General features: G+C 39.4%; 1 protein-coding gene across 1 annotated transcript in view; it reads right to left on the bottom strand.

The window, feature by feature from the left end:
* LOC126336618 (cullin-associated NEDD8-dissociated protein 1) overlaps positions 1-25,362 on the bottom strand; it is a 144,206-nt gene that overhangs the window by 45,027 nt on the left and 73,817 nt on the right. Inside the window, exons 12-16 of the mRNA XM_050000493.1 lie at positions 24,148-24,276; positions 16,678-16,809; positions 16,439-16,607; positions 5,634-5,785; positions 265-425 (exon numbers count right to left, since the gene is read on the bottom strand). Coding sequence (XP_049856450.1) covers positions 265-425; positions 5,634-5,785; positions 16,439-16,607; positions 16,678-16,809; positions 24,148-24,276 — 743 coding nt within the window. The remainder of the gene's footprint in view (positions 1-264; positions 426-5,633; positions 5,786-16,438; positions 16,608-16,677; positions 16,810-24,147; positions 24,277-25,362) is intronic.

The following is a 25,362-nucleotide window of genomic DNA, read 5'->3' as shown; positions in this document are numbered from 1 at the left end:
TAACTAGTGTTTCGCACTACAAGTAAGATTCTGGAACGAATTATGCTTGCTATGCGAGGTTCCACTGTACATCTTTAAGTAGTACATATTTTCAACTTCAACTTAGTGAAGTTACAGACACATCTGAGTAACACTTAATTCCTTTGGAGGTTCAAACATTAGCTACAATACAAACAGTTTGATTGAAACCAAAAATTCCAACACAGGACTAGGAGCAAATAATACCACCCTGCGATAGAGTTAATATATTGCTATACAACTTACATGTGACGGCCTATTTCTCCTATGACCAACAAAGCAAAAATATGTTGTGCATCATTTCGTGGGTTTTGTACATTTCGCAAGAACTGTTCCACAACAGTCAATGCTTCTTGTCGCCATGTTACTGTCAATGCTGCCACACATTTAGCAAGTGAATGGAATGCCTGAAATAGAAGCATTGTAAAGTGGTATTAATTACTACAAAGCCTTTTCCTCTAATTATGTACACTAAAGTAATAAATCTTTTCATGCCCCCTTTCTCATCACGTATGCAGTTGGGTGAAAAACACAAAGTGCACAGTTTTCGCCTGAAAATCTGACACTCCTAAATACTTCTGGAAAGCATTTGCAGCAGATGAAGAATGTCTATTTACCTGTATCATAAAAACTGGACAGGTGGGCCCTTGAAGGGGGGAAGGGTGGGGAGGGGAGGAAAGAACAAGAAAAACAGATACTGTGTCTCTAGGCAGTGGAAATTTCAAGCAGTTTCTTCTCTGAAGAAAGCAGCAATCTGGGATACAATGATGAATGAAACAGGTAGGAGCATGCAAAAAGCTAAGTTTTAAGGAATTTAAAAGAATTTCCTCCATAAGGCTTCAAGTATGTCCATAAAATAGCAATGTAGGACCAATGCAGGCCTTCTAGTAGAGGAACCCACGTGCCAACTTGTGTAACATTAAAAGAAAGAAACAAAGCGATTAGACAACTCAACTCATTGCCAACAGATATTTCTGTCATTCACAAACCATTAATTACCTATGAGTGTGCATTCACCAACTAAAGACCCAGATTTGGATACAAAGTGTTGGCATAATATTACAGTTTAGAGAATGGAGCCAAGGCTAACAAATCAATACAGACATGAAAATAGTCTGAAGAGAGGTGTAAGAATAATTGAAAAACATTAAAAATATCCGAATGGCTGGAATGCAACAGAATAAATGGAGATTCATGAGACATTGGCAGAGAAAGGGATAGGAATCTTTTACTCTAAGCACAATAACTTTATAATATTTTGTATGTTTAATATTTGCCACAAAATAGTGCATTGGGAGTTTAGCAGTCTGTCAATGGCAGTGTCATTAGAGATGGCCCACATACTTATCAGTTGCGTGATTTGGTACAACGGGATAAAGAGCTTTCCTGTGAAACATCTCTTCTACTGAACAAATGCTCATACCACTTAAGACCGCCATTTTAGAGCCTATGTTTGCTGCACTTTTTTGTTTTAGTCCATACTACTACATCTGGAAGTCTGTTGGTGGAGTTCTGGTTCATCTCTAAATGTAACATCGTATTATCAATGAAAACCTGAGAAAAGACAGATTAAGGGAAGTTAGAATTTCGAGAAATTTTGTGCCAACAATTCACAAAATAGGGTAGGATGAATATGACAAATTCTGCGAGACTAGTTTCTTCCAACATATACAATATTCAAACAACGTTTGAGAATGCAACATCAGCCAATATTTCGACAGCAGCACTGCCTGCCATTTTCACAACGTAACAGTCATGCCTTGAAAATTGGCAGTGTGTGCTTCTGTCTAAATATTGGCAGTTGTCAAAATCACTTGGCTGCATTCCCGTTATGTTATCTAAACATGAACACGTCTGAGTTAATTGGTGTAACATCCTTTAATTATTCCAGTTGCCCATTAAGGTAGTTGTAAATGATTGAGGGAGGCTTAGCACATTACCATTTACTGGTCACAAATTTTTACAGTTTACAAGATAAATCAACTGAAATAATAGCACAGGAGCTAATTATAATGAACCACCTTTAGAAATAGCATTTGTATGCAAATACACATTGTTGATGGTGAGCATACCCTACTTGTGAGAACAGTCTTTCAGAAACTATGTGGCTATACAGCTCAAATATTTACACGCATTTTTTTCATAGCTTCAGATAGTTAGTATCAATGATGTGATTCCATACTTCAATTGGATCTTATTAAGATCTAAGATGTGATCTTTCTGATGATAATTGAACTATGATGGTTCCTGTTTCATAATTTAACAATGGTTTAGGTTCACAGTCAAGAAACATTTTTTAAATTTAAGTTCTGTCATTTGACCGTGTAGATCATTTCTTCTACTGTACAGTCATTATTTTGGCCTTTAGCCTATTTCAAACAACACAATGTTGGGCATAATCCAACTTCTATAATCAAAGTAATAATTGAAATATGTTAAATTTGGTTATATAATGCAGGTGTCATAGTGCAGAAATGAGAACAATTCACAAAGCATCTGGCAGATGTAAAACAAACATTTGTGACACACACTGAAAAACTGTGCAATAAAATGGTTAGCAAAAACAGTTTTTATATGTGCAGTCACCATTATCTCAAGCCAAGTCTTATCTCGCCTAACATTGTGTTGCTTGAAAAAGCCCAAAGGCCAAAATCAAGTTTGTACAGTAAAATAAACAATACACACAATCAAGTGGTGGAACTTACATTTAAAAAGTTACAGTTTGCAAAAAAAATGGTTTCCCTGTTTTCCAACAGGAATATATTGCCCATCTCCCATACCTTCATTTCAATGGCTACAAGGAAGTGTGTTCTCTTAATTTTGGATCAAGCAATGTAGATATGGCTAATATGTTAACACACAAAGTTGGTAGCGATTTGTTTTTTATTTCCTTTACGATGTTACTCTTCAGATTCTCTCCACTCATCTGCAATGGTTGCATACCAGGTATTTTGATACTGAATGCACTAGCCACTGGTATTATTTTACTACTTGCAACATATTTTTCTACACAAATTTCATGATAAATCACTTCTATAGGCCACAGAACGTCACACCCATCTAACAGATCTACAATATCTGTGTCCTTTAGAATGGCAGTTAATGATTTAATCCTTGGACACAACTGCAAAAAATCTTTCAATTATATAGTTGTTGTTGTCTTCAGTCCTAAGACTGGTTTGATTCAGCTCTCCACGCTACTCTATCCTGTGCAAGCTTTTTCATCTCCCAGTAGCTACTGCAACCTACATCCTTCTGAATCTACTTAGAGTATTCATCTTTGGTCTCCCTCTACGATTTTTACCCTCCACGCTGCCCTCCGATACTAAATGGGTGATCCCTTGATGCCTCAGAACATGTCCTACCAACCGATCCCTTCTTCTAGTCAAGTTGTGCCATAAACTTCTCTTCTCCCCAATCGTATTCAGTACCTCCTCATTAGTTACGTGATCTACCCATCTAACCTTCAGCATTCTTCTGTAGCACCACATTTCGAAAACTTCTTTTCTCTTCTTGGCCAAACTATTTATCGTCCATGTTTCACTTCCATACATGGCTACACTCCATACAAATACTTCCAGAAACGACTTCCTGACACTTAAATCAGTACTCTATGTTAACAAATTTCTCTTCTTCAGAAACGCTTTCCTTGCCATTGCCAGTCTACATTTTATATCCTCTCTACTTCAACCATCATCACTTATTTTGCTCCCCAAATAGTAAAACTCCTTTACTATTTTGTGTTTCTCATTTTCTAATCTAATTCCCTCAGCATCACCCAATTTAACTTGACTACATTCCATTATCCTCGTTTTGCTTTTGTTGGTGTTCATCTTATATCCTCCTTCCAAGACACTGTCCATTCCATTTAACTGCTCTTCCAAGTCCTTTGCTGTCTCTGATAGAATTACAATGTCATCGGCAAATCTCAAAGATTTAATTTCTTCTCCATGAATTTTAATACCTACTCCGAATTTTTCTTTTGTTTCCTTTACTGCTTGCTCAATATACAGATTGAATAACATCGGGGAGAGGCTACAACCCTGTCTCACTCCCTTCCCAACCACTGCTTCTCTTTCATGCCCCTTGACTCTTTATAACTGTCATCTGATTTCTGTACAAATTGTAAATAGCCTTTCGCTCCCTGTATTTTTACTCCTGACACCTTCAGAAGTTGAAAGAGAGTATTCCAGTTAACATTGTCAAAAGCTATCTCTAAGTCTACATATGCTAGAAACGTAGGTTTGCCTTTCCTTAATCTATTTTCTAAAATAAGTCGTAGGGTAACTATTTCCTCACGTGTTCCAATATTTCTACGGAATTCAAATTGATCTTCCCAGAGGTCGGCTTCTACCAGTTTTTCCATTCGTCTGTAAAGAATTCGCGTTAGTATTTTGCAGCTGTGACTTATTAAACTGATAGTTCAGTAATTTTCACATCTGTCAACACCTGCTTTCTTTGGGTTTGGAATTATTATATTCTTCTTGAAGTCTGAGGGTATTTCGCCTGTCTCATACATCTTGCTCACCAGATGGTAGAGTTTTGTCAGGACTGGCTCTCCCAAGGCTGTGAGTAGTTCTAATGGAATGTTATCTACTCCCGGGGCTTGTTTCGACTCAGGTCTTTCAGTGCTCTGTCAAACGCTTCATGCAGTATCGTATCTCCCATTTCATCTTCATCTACATCGTCTTCCATTTCCATAATATTGTCCTCAAGTATATCGCCCTTGTATAGACCCTCTATATACTCCTTCCACCTTTCTGCTTTTCCTTCTTTGCTTAGAACTGGTTTTCCATCTGAGCTCTTAATATTCACACAAGTGGTTCTCTTTTCTCCAAAGGTCTCCCTAATTTTCCTGTAGGCAGTATCTTACCCCTAGTGAGATAAGCCTCTACCTCCTTAGATTTGTCCTCTAACCATCCCTGCTTAGCCATTTTGCACTTCGTGTCGGTATCATTTTTGAGACGTTTGTATTCCTTTTTGCCTGCTTCATTTACTGCATTTTTATATTTTCTCCTTTCATTAATTAAATTCAATATTTCTTCTGTTACCCAAGGATTTCTACTAGCCCTCGTCTTTTTACCTACTTGATCCTCTGCTGCCTTCACTACTTCATCCCTCAAAGCTACCCATTCTTCTTCTACTGTATTTCTTTCCCCCATTCCCGTCAATTGTTTCCTTATGCTCTTCCTGAAACACTCTACAACCTCTGGTTCTTTCAGTTTATCCAGGTCCCATCTCCTTACATTCCTACCTTTTTGCAGTTTCTTCAGTTTTAGTCTACAGTTCATAACCAAGAGATTGTTGTCAGAGTCCATATCTGCCCCTGGAAATGTCCTACAATTTAAAACCTGGTTCCTAAATCTCTGTCTTTCCACTGTATAATCTATCTGAAACCTGTCAGTATCTCCAGGCTTCTCCCATGTATACAGCCTCCTTTTATGATTCTTGAACGAAGTGTTAGCTATGATTAATTTCTGTAAATATTGATGATCACTGCACATCCATATTTCCAAATAAACAGTTCCTCTGTTCTGTATGCATGATATTCACTACTTTAAAATACATTAATTTTGTAATAGCTGGAAAAATATACGAACTGCTCTGAAAATTACCTGCTTGTGCAAAATCAATACTGGCGTTGTGCTTTCACCACATTGTGTAATAGGAGCAACTAACATAGAAAGCAAATCCCTGAAACCAAGGCCTGGTAATTCAGCTTTCACCAATGCTTCAAAGAACTCCAACATTGAATTAAGTGCTGCTCCTGTCGGCAAAATACAAGAATTAACATCAATGTATATCAAATCAATTACTCGAAACTACAAATTTACTTGGCAGCAAAAACTATATGACTGATATACCCAGGAGCTAATACAACATCAATATACAGATTCAATTTATTAAAAACCCTCCCTGCAATCAGTATAATAAACAATAAAAGAATGTTGGCACTACTCAAGAAACCATTGACAGAGTAGAAAGGAGATTAATACTTCTGGACCATGTGATAAGCAAAACTGATAAAGAGATAAGATTTCGTCTTATGTCCACAAATTCTTTAGCAACAGATTTGTTGTAAATATGTTATGTGTGAAAATGTAACACTGAACTTGTACATGACTATAAGCTTTCAAGAATGTAGTCCAACGCCTTGATCAGGAAAGCAAATTCTTGAATGTTCGGCACCACCCAAAAAATGTGGCAAATACTGCGGCCTGTCAATATTACATCAAGGACAGACTCCTACTCGCCAGATACAGGAGATGTTGAGTTGGCGACATGCACAACAAATTAGGACTGCTACGCATTTGAGCTTTCAGCCACAAAGCCTCTTTCACACAAGCAAAGAACACACACACATGGCCATTGTTGATGATCACTGAGGCTGGGCAGCATAGAGCAGCTGTACCTGACGGGCAAGAGCCTGTGGGCCGAGGGTGAGAAGGAGGCTAGGGCAGAAGGTGGAGGAATAGCAGGGTAGGGGCAGGAAAAGGTCTGATGCTGCTTGTGGAAGCATGCAGGGATGTGGTGGGGAGACAGGGTAGGGCTGTTCAATGCAGTCTGGAAGCTTAGGAGGGAGGTGAGGAATGGGGAGGGGGGAGTGGAAAAGAAGAGAAGCAGAGGGGATTGGAAAAAGAGAGAATCAGGGGGGGGGAGGGGGGAAGACTAGTTGATGTGTTGATGGAAAAGAGGGTTGTGTAGTGATGGAGTGAGAGCAGGAAAGGGACAGGTGTGCGACAGACAGAGACCAGTGAAATGTCACGGTATAACCATTGCCGTCACCTGCCATGACCAATTTTCAACCACATACCTTAAAACTAAACACCCCCAACCCCCAAAGAGAAAAAAAATCACCCTTTTGCCATCATGATGATACACTTCTAATTTGGTTTCATGGCTGCAAGGCAAATAACAGTTCACTGGTCACAAAAAATATTATGTCCCACCACAACGAATATGCTAGAAATGGAGAAGGAATAAAAGCAATCCTTCTTAAGAGATTCTAATAAAATATAAACCAGGTGATCTATTTCATTGACCACTCAGTTTATCACAAAATCATCCCAAGCAGACCAGTACCTCTAGGCCCTTTTTCCAGTGCCAAGCCAGAAAAGAGCTCTCTTGAACACTAATACACAAACACCTGAAAGCTTATCATATAAAGAATACCTCAGTGCCAAAATAAACTATCTTACATCTATTGAGATTAAATGGCTACTGGATACAAAAACTTGGCCCACCAGTACATTTGTTCAGTCAACACAACAGAATTATCATCACACGTCACTGCTTCCTTTTACATAATGTTCAATAAAACAGAACACATCACAGACAATGGATTAAAATTAACTTTTGGTGGTTTAATACAGTAAGATGTTGCAACCTGTGAAGAACATTCATACTCTTAGAGATGCATGTGTTTATAATATTCCATGTGAATACTGCAGTAACTGTGGGACAGTATTTGTACCATTTCCAATAGCTGTTCCTCATAAAATATAGAAATCTAGAAAAATCTGTGGCAACCAAACTGAGCCTCAAGAATAAGCCTTTGAAATTCCTTGAATACACACAGATTCCAGCGCAAGTTTCAAATTACTGTGTTTCAGTCATCAAGGACACACACATTTACTACTGACAGAGAGATCCACTACTCATTTAGCAATACTCCAAAAAGGGCATTTGATACTGAGAAATAACAGACAATATGCAACATCCTGTACATTGTTATGAGCAATATGATGCTAAAATGTAACCTCTGGTCACTGTGAGCACCAGTATATCTTCTGCGGATTCCCAGAATGTCTGACAGTCTGTTGCTTTCTACATATAAGCATCTGAGGATATTGCCAAAAGCTTGGGAAATTTGCGTCAATCTGATGTGACATTTTCACATTCTTTACTAGTTAATCTGATTTCTAACTCTGTCTCACTAAGCACAGAAAATGCACTATAAAGTTAGTTCCAATTAGAGAGTAAATTCGATCTACAGAAAAAAAGTAAGGATAGCTCAACTCCGATGTAAGTGATGTGGCAGAAAGTACTTTATCTATTACTTTCACTTCCCCCTTCCCTTTTCTACTCATGAATTGTGTGCGCAAAGAATGAGTGTTGAGAAGATTTCATGTGAGTTCAAATCTCTCTCTACCTTTCCTTTCATAGTCTTTTCATAAGACATATGTAGGTGGAAGTAATACATTGGCTGCCCATTCTAGGAAGTATGCACAAATAATTTTAGTGGTAAACCTCACCTTGATGCACAATGGCTCTTGTAAAGCTTGCCACTGGAGCTGGATGAGTATTTCCTTGATGTTTTCGTGCTTCCTAAACAAACATGTGATGAAATGCACTGCCCTTTTTTGGAGCTTCTCTATTACCTCTGTTCCCAGACTGATGTGGAAAATTCAATTACACTTCCTGGGGATTCTTCCAACAAATCTCAGTCTGGCATTTATCTTTCCTGTGATTTGTTTTATGTGGTCATTCCACTTTAAATTGCTGATGTCGAATATTCTAAGATATTTAATGGAGTGAATGTTTCTAGTGCTTGTTCAGCAACTGTGTAAACATACAATAAATAACAGGTCCTTTTACCTATTTATGCACAATATGTTACATTTCTATATGTTGAGGGTTAACTACCGCAATCAAGTGTCGATCCTCTGCAGGTCTACCTGCATTTCACTATATTTTTGAAGTCCTGCAAATACTCAAAAGAAAACAGCACCATCAGTGCGTACAGACCCATGGAGTTTCCGACGTTACCCAGTAGGCCATATATAAATATATATCCACTGTCCCATCACATTAATGTGGCAACCTATAAAAAGCCTGTATAACAATCTGTGAGATGTGCAGGAAGTAAGTCAAAGAGGCTCTAGAAGGTACTGACAGGGATATGGAGCCATGCCATCTCCAGTGCCATGATCCTCAACTGAGGATCCATGGCACGAATAGCTTGATCAAGGTGGTCCCACCGGGTCTTAACTGAGTTTAAATCCGGGGCATTTCGTGGCCAGGGAAGTACAGCAAGCTCAGCATGGTGCTCTTTGAACCACACATGTACAGTGTGAGCTGCAAAGCGTGTTGCTTTGCCCCACTGCTACATGCTATCCCATAATGGCTAGAGAGCATGCAGGGAAGGCCCTCCGTCCTGGAAGCTTCCAAATACTGTAGTAGAATGTTTGTTTCTAGATGTTTCATGCCATACATGACATCGGTAATCTGTCTGATGGAGCATAAAAAGTGATTCATCTGAAAAGGCCACCTGTTACCACTCAGTTGATATTCAGTTGCAGTACTGGCACGTAAAGCCCAGACTGTCAACTATGGTGCCATGCAAACAGTTTACGAACTCAGCTGTTTCAGAAATGCTTCCATCCAGATAAATTGTTTCGTTCTCACATTACAACAACTGCACCATTTCTGCATCTCCCTGACACTTTATGTATCCTCTACTGCTAGTGCTGCTGTGAGTGGTTCTTGCATGCTGACATCTGATATAGGCTGGGGTCGCATTAGTGTGACTTGACTGTGTATACAGTGAAGGTAATTGTCTACCATTCCTTTGGGGTACATCTTAAGTTACTTTTCATGTGAAAATTTCTCTCCATTATGTATCAACATGCTGTGTTCTATTTGTTAGGAACTCTTTAGCCCAATCACAAAGCTTGATTTTCTGTATTACTGTGTTTTGTTCATTGGGTGATAGAACAGAACTGTATCTAACACTTTGCATCAGTCAAGGAACATGGCATGAACCTGGGCACCATTATCTACTGCCTTCTGGGTCCCATGGACAAATAGAGTGAACTGCATTTCATGTTATCCTTGTTTGCAGAATCCCTGTTGATTCCCACAGAGATTTCCTAGGATATTTTACATATCTAGAGAGATTATTATACACAACCATAAAACTTGTTTTATGCATTCTACAACCAACTAGTATCAGTGATATACGCCTGTTTGATGATCATTCTAGAAAACAAGAATGACCTGTGCTATTTTGTAATCACTAGAAATGCTTCATTCCACCAGTCTGCATATTCTGTAACTGTAAAGGCATTAAGTCCAGTCACCTTTCCTCTGTTTAACAATTTCTGTTGATTTTTGTCCTGTAGTCATTTATTTTGATATCTGCAATTTTGACATTCATACAACTGAAAGAAGGACCTGCAGAACAATTTTCCTCAGTGAAACAGATTCAGAAAAAAGCCTTCTCCCTGTCATCCTCAATTTTGATGCTTTTATTGTCATGGAGTGTGGACAAATGTCTTTGATCTGTTCACTCATTTAACAGGACCAAAACTTTATATGTTTTGTAAAATTCTCTTGCACTTCATCCATTTAGTCACAAGATTTTCAGTATCTGAGATGAATTTTTGATTTTGACCCCTTTCATAACCTAAAATCTGTTTCTTGTAGCACTTGTTAAGCCGTAGTATCTTTCTACCCCTCTTTACATTCCTATTTACATCCACTCTTATCAGCAAACCTATTCATACTGTGGTGTATCACTTAACACACAACTAACACTGACACAAAAGCAAACCCAACAAGGAACGAAGCCATACTAAAAGTACACTTGAGGACGAATGTTGTCAACAAGTACTTTACGTAAATGAGACAAATTTATTTCCAAACAAGACACACAGTACATACTGTCCACACATTCACTGTCGTGAAGGTACTTTCCATGCAATACAGATACAAAGATAAGTGATAGTAAGAAGTGGAACAAAATACAGTTACTCTGAAATAACATCAAACTTTTAATATGTTCAGCTTGCAAACAGATTATTAAAATATGAGGCCTATTGCAGACTTTCCTATAGTTCACATTCCAAATGTTCAAACGCAGAGAGCCATATTTCCGTGTCAAGCTGCACAACATCCAGCATGTCAATTAGATTTCCTGTGCCTGTTTGTTGTTTTTCTCATCTCTATTTTTAGTTACTGGCTAGTGACTAAGATTGATTTTTGGAAAGAATTTGGTACACTGTCATGTCCTACAAAGAACTCAGATTCTCACTGGAAGTGACACTGAGACTGAATTCTTCAATTGTGATGGCAGTGATAAATCTTCAATAGAATCTCAAGGTAACAGTCGTAAGGCTGTGTACCCATCCGCCTGCTTCTGCAAGAAATGAAAATGTTCTGAATCTGAAGCATCTGAAAGTCATATCAGACTGCTGGGTGGAAAAGTGCACACTTGAGCAACACATTTTACTAGAAGAAGTGATTTTCGTCCATTTCTGGACACGTTTGGTGGTTCAGCTTCAGCAGACAAGTGTGAATTAGTTCAAGATTCAAGAATTTTCCCAAGATTTGTAACAGAACACCTCTGAAATCTGTAGTAGATGAAACTACCAGACATTTTACACCACAGTAAATATGTCAAAATCAGTGCACTGTCAAGGTGGAAAGAAATAAGATTTAAGGAGTTGTATTCCTTCACTGTTAGTTGTCTGCTTACAGCTCGTGTGAAAATGCTGAGAATTAATGATTATTAATTTGCAAATGTACTTTAACTTTTCGGCAAACTTATGTCTACAGACTGTATCTTGTTAACTTTGAGAATGCTTTCAGTTAACTGAACCAGTAACATAGGGGAGTAGTTATTCAAAATTTGAAATGTTAATAAAGTTCATGCAACATTGCACAGCATACTTCATCCATATCAATACCTCTCCATGCCAGAAGACTATTATTGTTCAAAAGACAATTATCTTTCACAGGATATTCTGTTCTAACAAAAACGTTTTGGAACAAAACATTTCTGCTGAGCAACTGACAAAAAATGGTCTTGCACAATTAACAGAGAGTGGTGACATAGTGGCAACACTCATGAAGCTATAGAGAGGACACACACACACACACACACACACACACACACACACACACACACACACACTTCATACTGACAATCAATATTTGAGCCCAAACCTTCTGCTCCGGCTTTATAACCATGGAATAACCACATTTGGCACTGTTCATAATAAAAGGTGCAACGTACCAAAAGTACGAAGCAAAATGAGATAAGGAGAATTTTAGTTTATCTCCATTGGTGAAATGCTTGCCAGAAAATGGTGTTATGAAAGAAATTTTTTATGCTACCTGTAATTCCACATGAATGTTTGAGTTGGAGAAGTCTACCAGAAGAACATGTGAAAAACCACAATGTGCTGCAAACTAAAACTCTAGTATGGGGCCAACTGACTGCACTTATATACTCTCAAGTTCCACTGAATCAATGTGAAGGAGTGAAATTGTGCAGAAGGTTCTTTTTCCACACACTACACATGAGCACTGTAAAGTGCCCATAAGCTGAGTTTTGCCTGTCTCTGTCACGATGAATTTTAAATATGATGCCACTAAACAGAAGAAAGCTGCCAGATGACGCCTCTGACAATGGGAGTTGTCTACAAATCAATGGGAAGCATTTTACAAATATCACTGAGAGCGAACACCGAAAGAAAGGTATGCCAATGGGTAAACACACAGTTTGCTCAAAACAAGAAGTGCACAGAGAAACCTCCAGACGATTATTCACAGAAGTCCGTTGCTGTAGAGAACATCAATACTATGAAGAAAGTGAGTGTCTCACCACCTTTATCCCCCCCCCACGCAAGCACATGTACCATGAAGTTTGTCCAAAGAAGCACATCTATGTGTTTTGGAAGATATTTTACATTTGGTTTTTATAAGTTCTTTATAAGTCCTTGATTTTTTATGGATTTCCGGTTAAAAATACTGTTCTTCACAGGTCAAATACACATTTTCTGTGTCAGGTGACAGTATACTTTCCCTTGGAATAGTGAAACTTATCAATCCTTTGAATGGTAAATATTTTATACACCGGCAGAGAATGTAATGGCACTTTAGGAAAAGAGACCCAACAAAAAAAATTCTTGCATTTTGGAAAGGCCTTTGACATACAGCAAGGGTGTATAATGCATCTTTTGTGTTGTGAAAGTATGAATACAAATTCCACCAGACAACACATTAGTTTCCAAAGCATTGAAATTAGAACAGCAATTAATTTGTTCGGCCAATCATATAGCTCATATCATGTGATCTGGCCAGCCAACGACAGCTGACATTCCAAGCATAGGACGTGATATAGTCAGTCAATAGCACGGACCTTGGAATGTGGTAGGAGACTGGAAAGATAAGGCACAGGAGATTTGTTTTTATGTAAGTCATTGTACAAACCTTTGTTCGCAGGTAGGATTATAAGGTCGGGATCAGTTTTTAGATGGTGGACTGCAGTTCTTTCTGTGGATGCAAGGGTGGTTTGCATGTTGAGGGATTTGGTAAATGATGGTGATGCAAGGTTCGAAGTTAAGAAATTCTGGAAAGTTAACAGGTGGTGATTTGGGGGAAGTGGCGATGGATTACAGTTGGATGGAATACTGAACTGAGTTAGGCAAGGTTCAATATTGGTCTTCAGTTGAGTAGGGCTGGTGGCGAAAAAGTGTTTCCATTGTAGGGACCAAAGCAAGGAGAGGTCTTTAACAAGTCCAGCATGATTGAATTTGGAACTGGAGCAAATGGTGAGACCTTTGGAAAGGACTGATTCCTCAAATCCCACGACATGCAAACGAACCTTACATCCGCAGTCCACCATCTAAAAACTGATCTTGGCCTTATAATCCTACCTGCAGACAAAATCCCAAACACAGTTCTTTTGAACCGCATGGATTAACTGGCAGAAGGACTCCACCAGCTGTCAGATACTTCCACCTACAAACATCACCACAGTGACCGCATTCCAGAAATCCAGCATGATCTCCAGTCACTACTCAAATCCTTAGGTCCACCCCAGAACCTCTCCCCAGAGTCCACGTCTCTACTCACCCAGACTACCACCTTCTACATGCCCCATTAAGTCAATAAGTCTAACCACCCAGGACGTCCCATTGTGGCCGGTTACTGTGCCGCCATTGAGAGAACCTCTGCACTCACAGACCAGTACCTTCAACCTATTACCCAAAACCTACCCTCCTATATAAAATATACCAACCATTTCCTCCACCGACTTTCCACAGTTCCTGTCCCTTTACCACACGATGACCTGCTCGTCACTATTGATGCCACCTCCCTCTACACTAACATTCCTAAAGCCCATGGCCTTATCATTATTGAATACTACCTTTCCCAACGTCCAACGGATTCCAAACCAGCACCCTCCTTCCTAGTTGCTATGACCAACTATATCCTCACCCACAATTACTTCTCCTTTGAAAGTATCACCTACAAACAAATCTGGGGTACAGCCATGGGCACCCACATGGCACCAACCTATGCCAATGTATTCATGGGCCATCTACAGGAATCCTTCCAAAAAACCTAGAATCCTAAACCCCTCACCTGGTTCAGATTCATTGATGACACCTTCGCTATCTGGATCGAAGGTGAGGACATCCTATCCACATTCCTCCAGAACCTCAACAACTTCTCCCCCATTTGCTTCACATAGTCCTATTCAAACCTAACAAGCCACCTTCCTAGATGTAGCCATTTTTGAGGTTGATGCCAGCATCAGTACCTCCACTCATATCAAACATACTAACCACCAGCAACACCTCCACTTCAACAACTGCTACGTGTTCCATACCAAGCAGCCCCATCAGTACAGCCAAGCCACCCATGGTCGTCCATCTGCAGTGACAAGCTATCCCTCTCGAAATATACCGAGGGTGTCACTGAATCCTTCACTGGCCATAATTATCCTCACAACCTTGTACAGAAACAAATATCCTGCGCCTTATCTTTCCAGTCCCCAACACTTCCTAAAGTCCCACCGCCCAGCCACAGAGGAGCATTCCCCTCATAGCTCAGTACCGCTCAGGACTACAGCAACAGATTTACATTCTCCACCAGGGTTTCAACTACCTCTCATTGTGTCCTGAAATGAGAAATGTCCTGCCCACTATCCTTCCCACTCCTCACACAATGGTATTCCACCATCCACCAAACCTACACAATATACTTACTCCTACTTCCAATCCCTTACCTCATAGCTCATACCCCTGTAATAGACCTAGCTGCAAGACCTGTTCCATGTATCCTCTTACCACCACCTCCTCCAGTCCTGACGGCTGCAACCACTGTGCTACATTCTACGTAGGCATGACAACCAACAAGCTGTCTATCAGCATGAACGGCCACCGACAAACTGTGGCCAAGAAATAAGTGGACCACCCTGTTGCTGAGCGTGCTGCCAAAGATGACATCCTTCATTTAAATGACTGCTTCACAGCCTGTGCCATATGGATCCTTCCCACCAACACCAGCTTTTCTGAATGGCACAGGTGGGAACTTGCCCTGCAATACATCCTATGTTCCCATAACCCTCCTGGCCTTAACCTTCGTTAGTCACTGTCCTCACCCATCCAGTCCCTTCCTTGTTCCCATTCCAGCACTACACAGCTGTCATTCCACCATCACCCCTAGTCTTTACTTCTCTCCTTTTCCATTACTGCCCCTCCCCCCTCCCTCACCACATCTCCCCAGCCCTCTGTCTGATCTGCAGCACTTCACTGTCCACTACCCCCACCATATTATCCCTTCCCTTTCCCACTCCAGCCGCCTCCTCATCCCCACTCAATCACTACTCTCATCATGCACTGGTGCTGCTGCTCGCTGTGTGGTTTCAGTTACCTGAGACTGTACTTTGTGTGTGTGTGTGTGTGTGTGTGTGTGTGTGTGTGTGTGTGTGTGTTTTGCTGATGAAAGCCTTAATGGTCGAAAGTTTAATTGTGAGAGTCTTTTTGTTGTGCCTATCTGCGACTCATCATCTCCACTATATGGTGAGTAGCAACTTTCCTGTTCATAATATTGCTACTAGGAAACAATTCCTTATTTCTACAAGACCATAACAATCATCCACCAGTGGCTGGTAAGTTGAGGAGAGTAAGTTATGAGTGGCATAGGCATGCAGTAAAGTCACTATTGAATCCCTTCCATATATGCAGGCTTATTTCATATCAATAAGCAAGCTAGTACATCACAAGTCACTACTGTCGAGTTGCCCAACAGCTGAGAGTGTGACTGTCATAACAATAAGGAACTATAGACACTGTTCAAACAAGTTATGGGTTACATGTGGCACTTGTTAAGTAATGGGCTAAGTAACAGAGAGAAACCTGTCAACTTTTAGGGAAGTTGTCATACACAGGGAAATTGCACTACAATAAAAGATGTGAGCGCGCGCAAGAGGAAGAGAAAGTAATGTCAGAAATCCAGAAACAATGACACAGAGAAACAGTATGGATAAAGATACCAAAAAGCAGCAGCCACAAAAGAAATGTTAATATTCTGAAATACCACTTAAATGCATTACAAAGTATACTAAAATAAACACGCGTACAGACGTATTGGTGTACTTGTACTTTATCAGACAGCATCTAACCTTGCAGAAGTGGAGATTTGACTAAAGTAAGGATTTCAGGTAAAATAGCATCAGACACTCTGGTGAGAGCAGCTGGATGAAGCTCAGCTATGGAAGTGAGAAGTGTCAAAGTAAGCTGAGCAATATGCAGGTCAGCTTCACTCAGCAAGGGAGACAATTCAACGATCACCTGAAAAAGAAACAGTAATCAAAATCTATTCTTACGTAACAATGGTATCGATCATAAAAATTATTATTACCTTGTCCAACAATTCGCTATTCAAAGCATTGCTATAGTTTCGAACTAGAACATCCAGCAGAGTCAATGTACTTAGTTTCAATGCTCTTTGGTTTTTGCGTAGGAAAGAGCCCAGGATAGGAATAGCTTCACCCTGTGAAACACACCTATTGTTAGTCAAATGTAAGTAGTCATGTTTATGTCTAGTATTTACATTACACACACTTATACAACTTCCAATAATAAAAATTATATTTGCAACAGGAAAGTCAGGTCGAAAACCATTTCACAGCACAAGCTTACAAACTAAAGAAAGTAGTTTCTGAGCACTGTTCAACAGAGAGGCAGCATCCTAATGAAACCAATGTTTAATACATTCAACAGTTAATACTCATCATACTGACATCTTGCTGAATGCCAAAATCTTGTATTCTATGTTTCCACCTATATCAATAATAGGGGATTGTTCCATACCCACAACTGATCACTGAAAATGCACCCCTTGCTGAAAACCAATAAAGCGGAGAGGGCTGTAATAGAATTCCAGATGGGGTTAAAACTGAGTGTACTCAAGGGTTTTCCACTTTCTTTGATTACATTTCAATCACAGTCTCTCTAGCTGAAGACAAATGCAACTGCACGAGAATGCACAGGTCATCCTGTTTTTAAGGAAGAGTTAAAAAAGAGGTAGGCAAAATCAAAAGTGAACATATGTTAATATCATCTGTTTCAACAGAACTAACTGAATATCCGTTCTTCAAATAACAACACTTATTACGAAATAAAAGCCTCTCCCAAAAAGCAGCAATGCTGACAGACACCTTCCAAAATATTTGTGGACTCCAAAAATTTCACCTGAAATTGTCAGATCTAGGTACTAATGACCTCCTTTCAAAGAGATTGCCACATATTGTAAGAAAAGATACAAAAACAGACAGCCCACAAGCTTGAACTACCACCACCACTTCTGTGATATAAGCAAATTCTAATTGAGGAGTGGTCCCTTTTATCACTAATTTATTAGACTAAGTTCTCACAGTAAGTGACTGACTGAAACAGTGTGTAATATGCAGAAAAGAAAAAAAAATCCCCTTTTTTCCCCAATTTCCTAGTTGAAAATACCCTTTTCTTGGGTGGAGATACCTTTTTTTCCCCAAGTGAAAATACACTATACCCTAGTGAAAGTAAGTTTTTCTGTGTTAAGTGACAATGTACTTCATTTGGAGCTGTAAAACTTATCAATCCTTTGAATGGTTTTAAACACTGGCACAGAACTTCTCGGCACTTTAGGAAACTAAATCCAGCAAAAAAGGACCTTTGACGCACAGCAACATTTACAATGTGTATTTCCATATTACAAAAGTATAAACACGAGTTCCATCAAATATAGAACAGTAACTTCCAAAGCACTGAAATAGAGATTTCGATACACTTTTGTCAGCTGATCATGTTAATATCATGTGATCTCACTAGCCAATGGCAGCAGAGATCAGAGCACAGGGGACTAGATGTAATCAGCCAACAGAAACATCATTGTTAAGAAGTGTGAACACACAAACAGGGGAAGTTTGTGGTTTAAATTAATGTACCTATACATTATACAGCTACAAGAGAAGTTAAGCTTTCACATATATCATTAGTCGTCAAAAAATTTTTGCTGACTTTTTTCTGGGGATGTGGTTAGGCAGGACTCTAAGAGCACAGCTTAAATTGCAGCAGCTGAATATTTTTGACACACATGATTACAAATTTTTCTACTGTGCGGCAAAAATTTCGTGTTTTGCTTGTCTGAATATATGTTCCGTCAGGCACTTTGACTTTTCCATAGAAAAGCCAATTACTTGTGAAATTTCTGAAAACCCTCATACTTTTTAATGGATAATTATACTTTTAGCCATCATTGTCACATAATTTGTAATCAGTGAAAGAACTAAAATAAATATATAAAATCTAACCTTGAAGTTTGGTCTCTCTTGGTGCGTGTTACCGTTTAAGAAACATCAAAAATGAACCAGGAAAATTTTAAATAAAGGCATGAATGGATGGTTTTCTCAGAGTCTAATGCTCCATTATTTAAAAAATTCATTGTACATTCTTACACGAAACATAATTCATCTTTTGTAAGAGGAAATTTACTTTGATAAGTAATGCTTCTTAAACCACCATTTGCAATATCTTCCTGTGAAATGTTAGAAATGGAACACTTGTGGCATCAAAATGAGGTCCACAAGAAAGACAGACTGTGGTGAGTGTGTGTCACATTTCTTGTGGACCCAGCATCGAAAATAGTTTGTTGTTACCGAAGTTTTGCTCAGTCTTTGACTCATTTTGCAGTCACCAGACACTTCTCTGTGCACCGTGTTTTGCTTCCTTTGCAACTGAAGTTTTATTTTCGTGTTTTTTCTCATTTGTCTTTTATTGCTGTAGTTTTATTCTGCAGTAGTGGACTAAAGTAAAATTCTTTGTCAGAGTGTCACTTCTTACCACTCAAAATTACAAAAGTTTAACTGGAAACTAAACCAACAAACTAGAATTCTAAAAAAAATTCTGTTTTTTTCCTGACATGAAAAAAATCCCTGGATATTTCAGGGTGTATATGTCGTAGTGAAAACTTCAGGGAATGTATACCATCACTGGTGATAGTGCACCTTCACTGGCTCATTTAGTGAAAGTGGATTACTGATTCCAGTTCTGTCAAACAGTTCACATTTGACTAGGGATACTGCACTACCACTAGTGAATGTATATCTTCACTGCCAAGAGGTATGGAATATGAACCATGGCTGTAACAACACAACAGTCATACTTCAAAAGTTGCATTTATCACTTTTAGTTTGTAAACATCGTTGTTGTTGTTGTTGTTGTGGTCTCCAGTCCAGAGACTGGTTTGATGCAGCTCTCCATGCTACTCTATCCTGTGCAAGCTGCTTCATCTCAAAGTATCTACTGCAATGTACATCCTTCTGAATCTGCTTAGTGTATTCACCTCTTGGTCCCCCTCTACAATTTTCACTCTCCACACTGTCCTTCAGTACTAAATTGGTGATCCTTTGATGCCTCGAAACATGTCCTATCAACCAATCCCTTCTTCTAGTCAAGTTGCTCCACACATTCCTCTTCTCCCCAATTCTATTTGGTACCACCTCATTAGTTACATGACCTACCCATCTAATCTTCAGCATTCTTCTGTAGCACCACATTTCAAAAACTTCTATTCTCTTCTTGTCCAAACTATTTATTGTCCATGTTTCACTTCCATACATGGCTACACTCCATACAAATGCTTTCAGAAATGACTTCCTGACACTTAAATCTATACTCTATGTTAACAAATTTCTCTCCTTCAGAAACTCTTTCCTTGCCATTGCCAGTCTACATTTTATATCCTCTCTACTTCGACCATCGTCAGTTATTTTGCTCCCCAAATAGCAAAACTCCTTTACTACTTTAAGTATCTCATTTACTAATCTAATTCCCTCAGCATCATCCGACTTAATTCGACTACATTCCATTACCCTCCGCCACACACCGTCAGGTGGCTTGCGAAGTACGGATGTAGATGTAGATGTAGATCCTCATTTTGCTTTTGTTGATGTTCATCTTATATCCTCCTTCCAAGACACTGTCCATTCCGTTCAACTGCTCTTCCAAGTCCTTTGCTGTCTCTGATAGAATTACAATGTCATCGGCGAATCTCTAAAGTTTTTATTTCTTCTCCATGAATTTTAATACCTACTCCGAATTTTTCTTTTGTTTCCTTTACTGCTTGCTCAATATACAGATTGGATAACATCGGGGAGAGGCTACAATCCTGTATTACTCCCTTCCCAACCACTGCTTCCCTTTCATGCCCCTTGACTCTTTATAACTGCCATCTGGTTTCTGTACAAATTGTAAATAGCCTTACGCTCCCCTGTATTTTAGCCCTGCCACCTTCAGAATTTGAAAGTGAGTATTCCAGTTAACATTGTCAAAAGCTTTCTCTAAGTCTACAAATGCTAGAAATGTAGGTTTGCCTTTTCTTAATCTTTTTTCTAAGATAAGTCGTAAGGTTAGTATTGCCTCACGTGTTCCAACATTTCTGCGGAATATAAACTGATCTTCCCCAAGGTCCGCTTCTACCAGTTTCTCTATTTGTCTGTAAAGAATTCACGTCAGTATTTTGCAGCTGTGACATTAAACTCATAGTTCGGTAATTTTCACATCTGTCAACAACTGCTTTCTTTGGGATTGGAATTATTATATTCTTCTTGAAGTCTGAGGGTATTTCGCCTGTCTCATACATCTTGCTCACCAGATGGTAGAGTTTTGTCAGGACTGGCTCTCCCAAGGCTGTCAGTAGTTCTAATGGAATGTTGTCTACTCCCTGGACCTTGTTTCGACTCAGGTCTTTCAGTGCTCTATGAATCTCTTCATGCAGTATCTTATCTCCCATTTCGTCTTCATCTACATCCTCTTCCATTTTCATAATATTGTCCTCAAGTACATCGCCCTTGTATAAACCCTCTATATACTCCTTCCACCTTCCCTTCTTTGCTTATCGGATTATGCAAAATTCATTTATTGGCAGAAGGACGTACACTCTGAGTTGCACAACACATTTTTGTTTTTGCAAAAGCATCTCAGAGTCTGACAACTTTGCTGGTAGTTTCATGGACACTTTCCACTGACTTGAGATGTTTCAACTGTCCTTAGGGCAACAGTTTTCTCTGCAGGTACTTCCTTCTCTGAGATTATTCTTAGAGGGGAATTACTGAACTGGGACCTGAAACAAAACGCTGTAGTTGTAGCCACAGTGGCATATCGTATCATCCCTTCCATAATTATTAACAAACAAACAATTTATTACTGTGCCTATAGTTGGCTCAGCACACCATCTCTCATACGAATTCAGTAAAAGTCATCAGCCGTTGTCTCAAGGATGACTCCCAAGATAGACCTAGCATCTCCTCTTCCTCTATCAAAGTCAGGAACTGGAACTCTCACCATACAGCCATTTCCCACTGTCGGGAAGCAGCGATCTGAACACTGCTGCATTTTTTTGCGCTTGTTCTTATAGGCACTTGTACACTTCAGTTCTATGTTTTTTAATAGCACGAGCTGACTCATTTAAATCAATCATTATTGTCAGGGATTCTTTCCTTCTCTCTGTTCTCAACCTCTGTTCCTGTTTGTATGTTATCCTCTTGCAATGGAGATTTACTGTGATCATTATTTTGCAATGTTTCAGTCCCTGTGTCATTGCTAATACTCACTCGATTAATTATATTTTCAAGGTCATTCTCAGAATAAACTTTCATCAACGCTTCGGGAGGTAAACTTTCATCAACGCTTCGGGAGGTAAACTTTCATCAACGCTTCGGGAGGTAAACTTTCATCAACGCTTCGGGAGGTAAACTTTCATCAACGCTTCGGGAGGTAAACTTTCATCAACGCTTCGGGAGGTAAACTTTCATCAACGCTTCGGGAGGTAAACTTTCATCAACGCTTCGGGAGGTAAACTTTCATCAACGCTTCGGGAGGTAAACTTTCATCAACGCTTCGGGAGGTAAACTTTCATCAACGCTTCGGGAGGTAAACTTTCATCAACGCTTCGGGAGGTAAACTTTCATCAACGCTTCGGGAGGTAAACTTTCATCAACGCTTCGGGAGGTAAACTTTCATCAACGCTTCGGGAGGTAAACTTTCATCAACGCTTCGGGAGGTAAACTTTCATCAACGCTTCGGGAGGTAAACTTTCATCAACGCTTCGGGAGGTAAACTTTCATCAACGCTTCGGGAGGTAAACTTTCATCAACGCTTCGGGAGGTAAACTTTCATCAACGCTTCGGGAGGTAAACTTTCATCAACGCTTCGGGTGGTAAACTTTCATCAACGCTTCGGGAGGTAAACTTGTTGAAGACACAGCATCTTTAGGAGGGCAGCCGAACATCGATTCGTAAGGAGATCTTTTAATTCCAAAATGTACAGCGCTATCCTTCATTAGCTGGACACATCTTGATGCACGGCTCCATACCATGGTGTTTTGCTTCTGCACCGACGTAGTTAGCATATTTTCTATGTCTTGATTTGCTCACTCTATGCTGCCTTGGCTCTGTTTGTGTAAGTTTACCATGAACAATTTTAAGATTGGGCCATAGTTCAGTTAAGCTGCTCATTATTTTGTTAGACGGCAATACTGAGGGAGCATGTAACACAGTAAAAATGTCAGTGATGTTATCCCGTACCTCTTCAGCTGTTTGGGCTTCAGTGGTCTAAGAATAACGAATTTAGTGAAGTGAGCATGAAAAATCATTACAAATTTGTAATCTCCATCTGGTTGCGACTGGAAGTCGATGAGATCAACTTGACATCTGGAATTTAGCTCCTTGAACAGCATTGGCTTCACTACTATTCCTTTTCTCTGACCTTTTTGCTTTTGTAAAAAAGGCTCACACAAACTAAGATAAATTGGGACATTGTGTATGGTATATTACAGAACTTTGATTTCATCATTCAGTTTTGTCCACCGTGGGCAGTCATTACATGAACATTATGCAGAATATCATACAATTAGTCATGAACATAGTATTTAATCTTACCTTCTTCAGTTGTATTAATTTGGTTACTCCATTCACTTCCAGCACTTCATATCTCTTCTAAAACTTTTTAGTCATTGCATCCCTCTTTCATCCAGATTTTAGTGGCTTAGCATTGCTGGTAAGCGACTCGTACTTCTCTCTGTCCACGAGGACAGAATTATTCCCATTCCACTATAAAGTGTTCGTAGAACTTCACTGATTGAACCGTAGTTGCACCGATGTGAACCGTAACCGCACTACTGTCAACCATAACTGTGTAACATAACAATAATGAGCTGATGACAATTACATTAATACTGATGCATGGTAGCATTGTTGGATGCTTAATAACCCAGGAGCAGCGATGGTACACCTTCACTAGTGGACGATATGCTACTGTACACTTTCCCTAGCCGAGTACAGTGATGGTTCACCTTCACTTGTGGATGTGTTTTTTTCAGTTTATGGTAAGCTCTCACTTATCATTTTAGTGATGGTGTACTAAGTCACACGGCAGTGTAAGGTATTAGACCTTGATTCACCTGTCTGGGCTGCTATCAGCATTAAGACAACATACAATGCAGTGTACACTGCAACTTGTGTTGCCAACATGCATTGTATTCACTGTGTTGAGTGTTTTTTATGTTATCACTGCATGGCACACTGCTTTTATACATAAAATCAAACATGCTACACTGTTCTGTCTGCTAATCAAGTTAGGGTAAGTGGCAGTAAGAGAAAAGACGTCAGCACTGGTCGAATTCCTTTAATTTGTATCAATTCAGCTAGCTCTCACCTTTCACCATGTCAAGTGGCTTCAAAGCATGTGTGAATACTACATTTAATTCACTTCATAAATGTCATTCAACAACCGACACATGAGAAAATATGAAATTAATTTTTTTATATAAAACTATGTACAATTGTCTTACCATAATTGGGCGAAGATCAATACGAAGGGGAGATCCTGCCACTTTAGTAAGTGCTTTAACAGTAGTTAAGCGAGTTATTTCATTACGAAGCCGGTCGAGAAATATTGGAAGACATGTTGGCAATTCACCCTGTAAAAACAGAAGTTCATCATAAATATCTAACTTAATAAAACATGGAAAGAGAATATTGTTGTATTCATATCAAGTGGAGTGTAATTTAGAGTTTCTGATAGTACACCAATGTTAATCGGTTGAGTTTAGTGTCATTTAAGCTGTCCAGAGGTCTGCTTAATACCCATGAGCAAATAGTACATATAGGATACTTATGTTAATCAATCATGATCCAAACAATTCTCAAAATCCTGTTTACTTCATCCCACTTCTGCCAAGCTCTTCAGATACTCCCAAATGGAGTGACTTCAGAATGTAAAACATATTTTCCTCTAATTTGCATTCATTCTATTTTTATTTATGCCTAGTTTCTAGCTTCCACTTTGAGTCAGTCTGTTTGGCTGTGAAATTTAAATAATTTAGGAGAAAATGAAACTATTCACCTGGTAGGTAAAGTTGTCGCGCGCGCGTGTGTGTGTGTGTGTGTGTGTGTGTGTGTGTGTGTGTGTGTGTGTGTGCACGACCACCCCCCCCCACCCCCCACACACACACATGCAGTCTTTGCAGGCACTACCCCAAACAGATTTCCTGTGCCATAACTCAAGCAACTCTAACCCCCCATCCTGGAACCGAACAAATCCAACATAAATTCTTCCCACCCCTCCTAAAAGTGGTATTCCAACACACACAATATTTTGGTCCATCCCTATCCCACTCCCGCAGCCAACCACTTGCCGCAGGTGTCATAACTATGTGGAAGAACTACGTGCAAAACCAGTGCGATTCACCCACGTAACACATCCTCCTCTAGTTTTGTCAGAGGCTTGTTCTATTCCTTCAGAAGCAGGGCCACCTGTGAAAGCAGCAGAGAGGTTGTGACTTAACTCTAAAATAAAGAAACCTTGTTACATAGCCTTACACAAACTAAGAAGAGCCACCATGTTTACTGAAGGCAGCCATTTATTGTCACAATAATTGATTTTATTAAGGTAAGGCAGTAGACTGAAAAGTTTCAAAACATCAGTTCTTAGTTACTTGCATAATTAGGTTAATTTCTGAAGGAAATATTCCACGTGGGAAAAATATATCTAAAACAAAGATGCT

Source organism: Schistocerca gregaria, chromosome 2, assembly GCF_023897955.1.
Source record: "Schistocerca gregaria isolate iqSchGreg1 chromosome 2, iqSchGreg1.2, whole genome shotgun sequence".
NCBI classification, from domain to species: domain Eukaryota; kingdom Metazoa; phylum Arthropoda; class Insecta; order Orthoptera; family Acrididae; genus Schistocerca; species Schistocerca gregaria.
The sequence above is the reverse complement of the archived record's forward strand: the minus strand, read 5'-3'. Positions and strand labels throughout refer to the sequence as shown.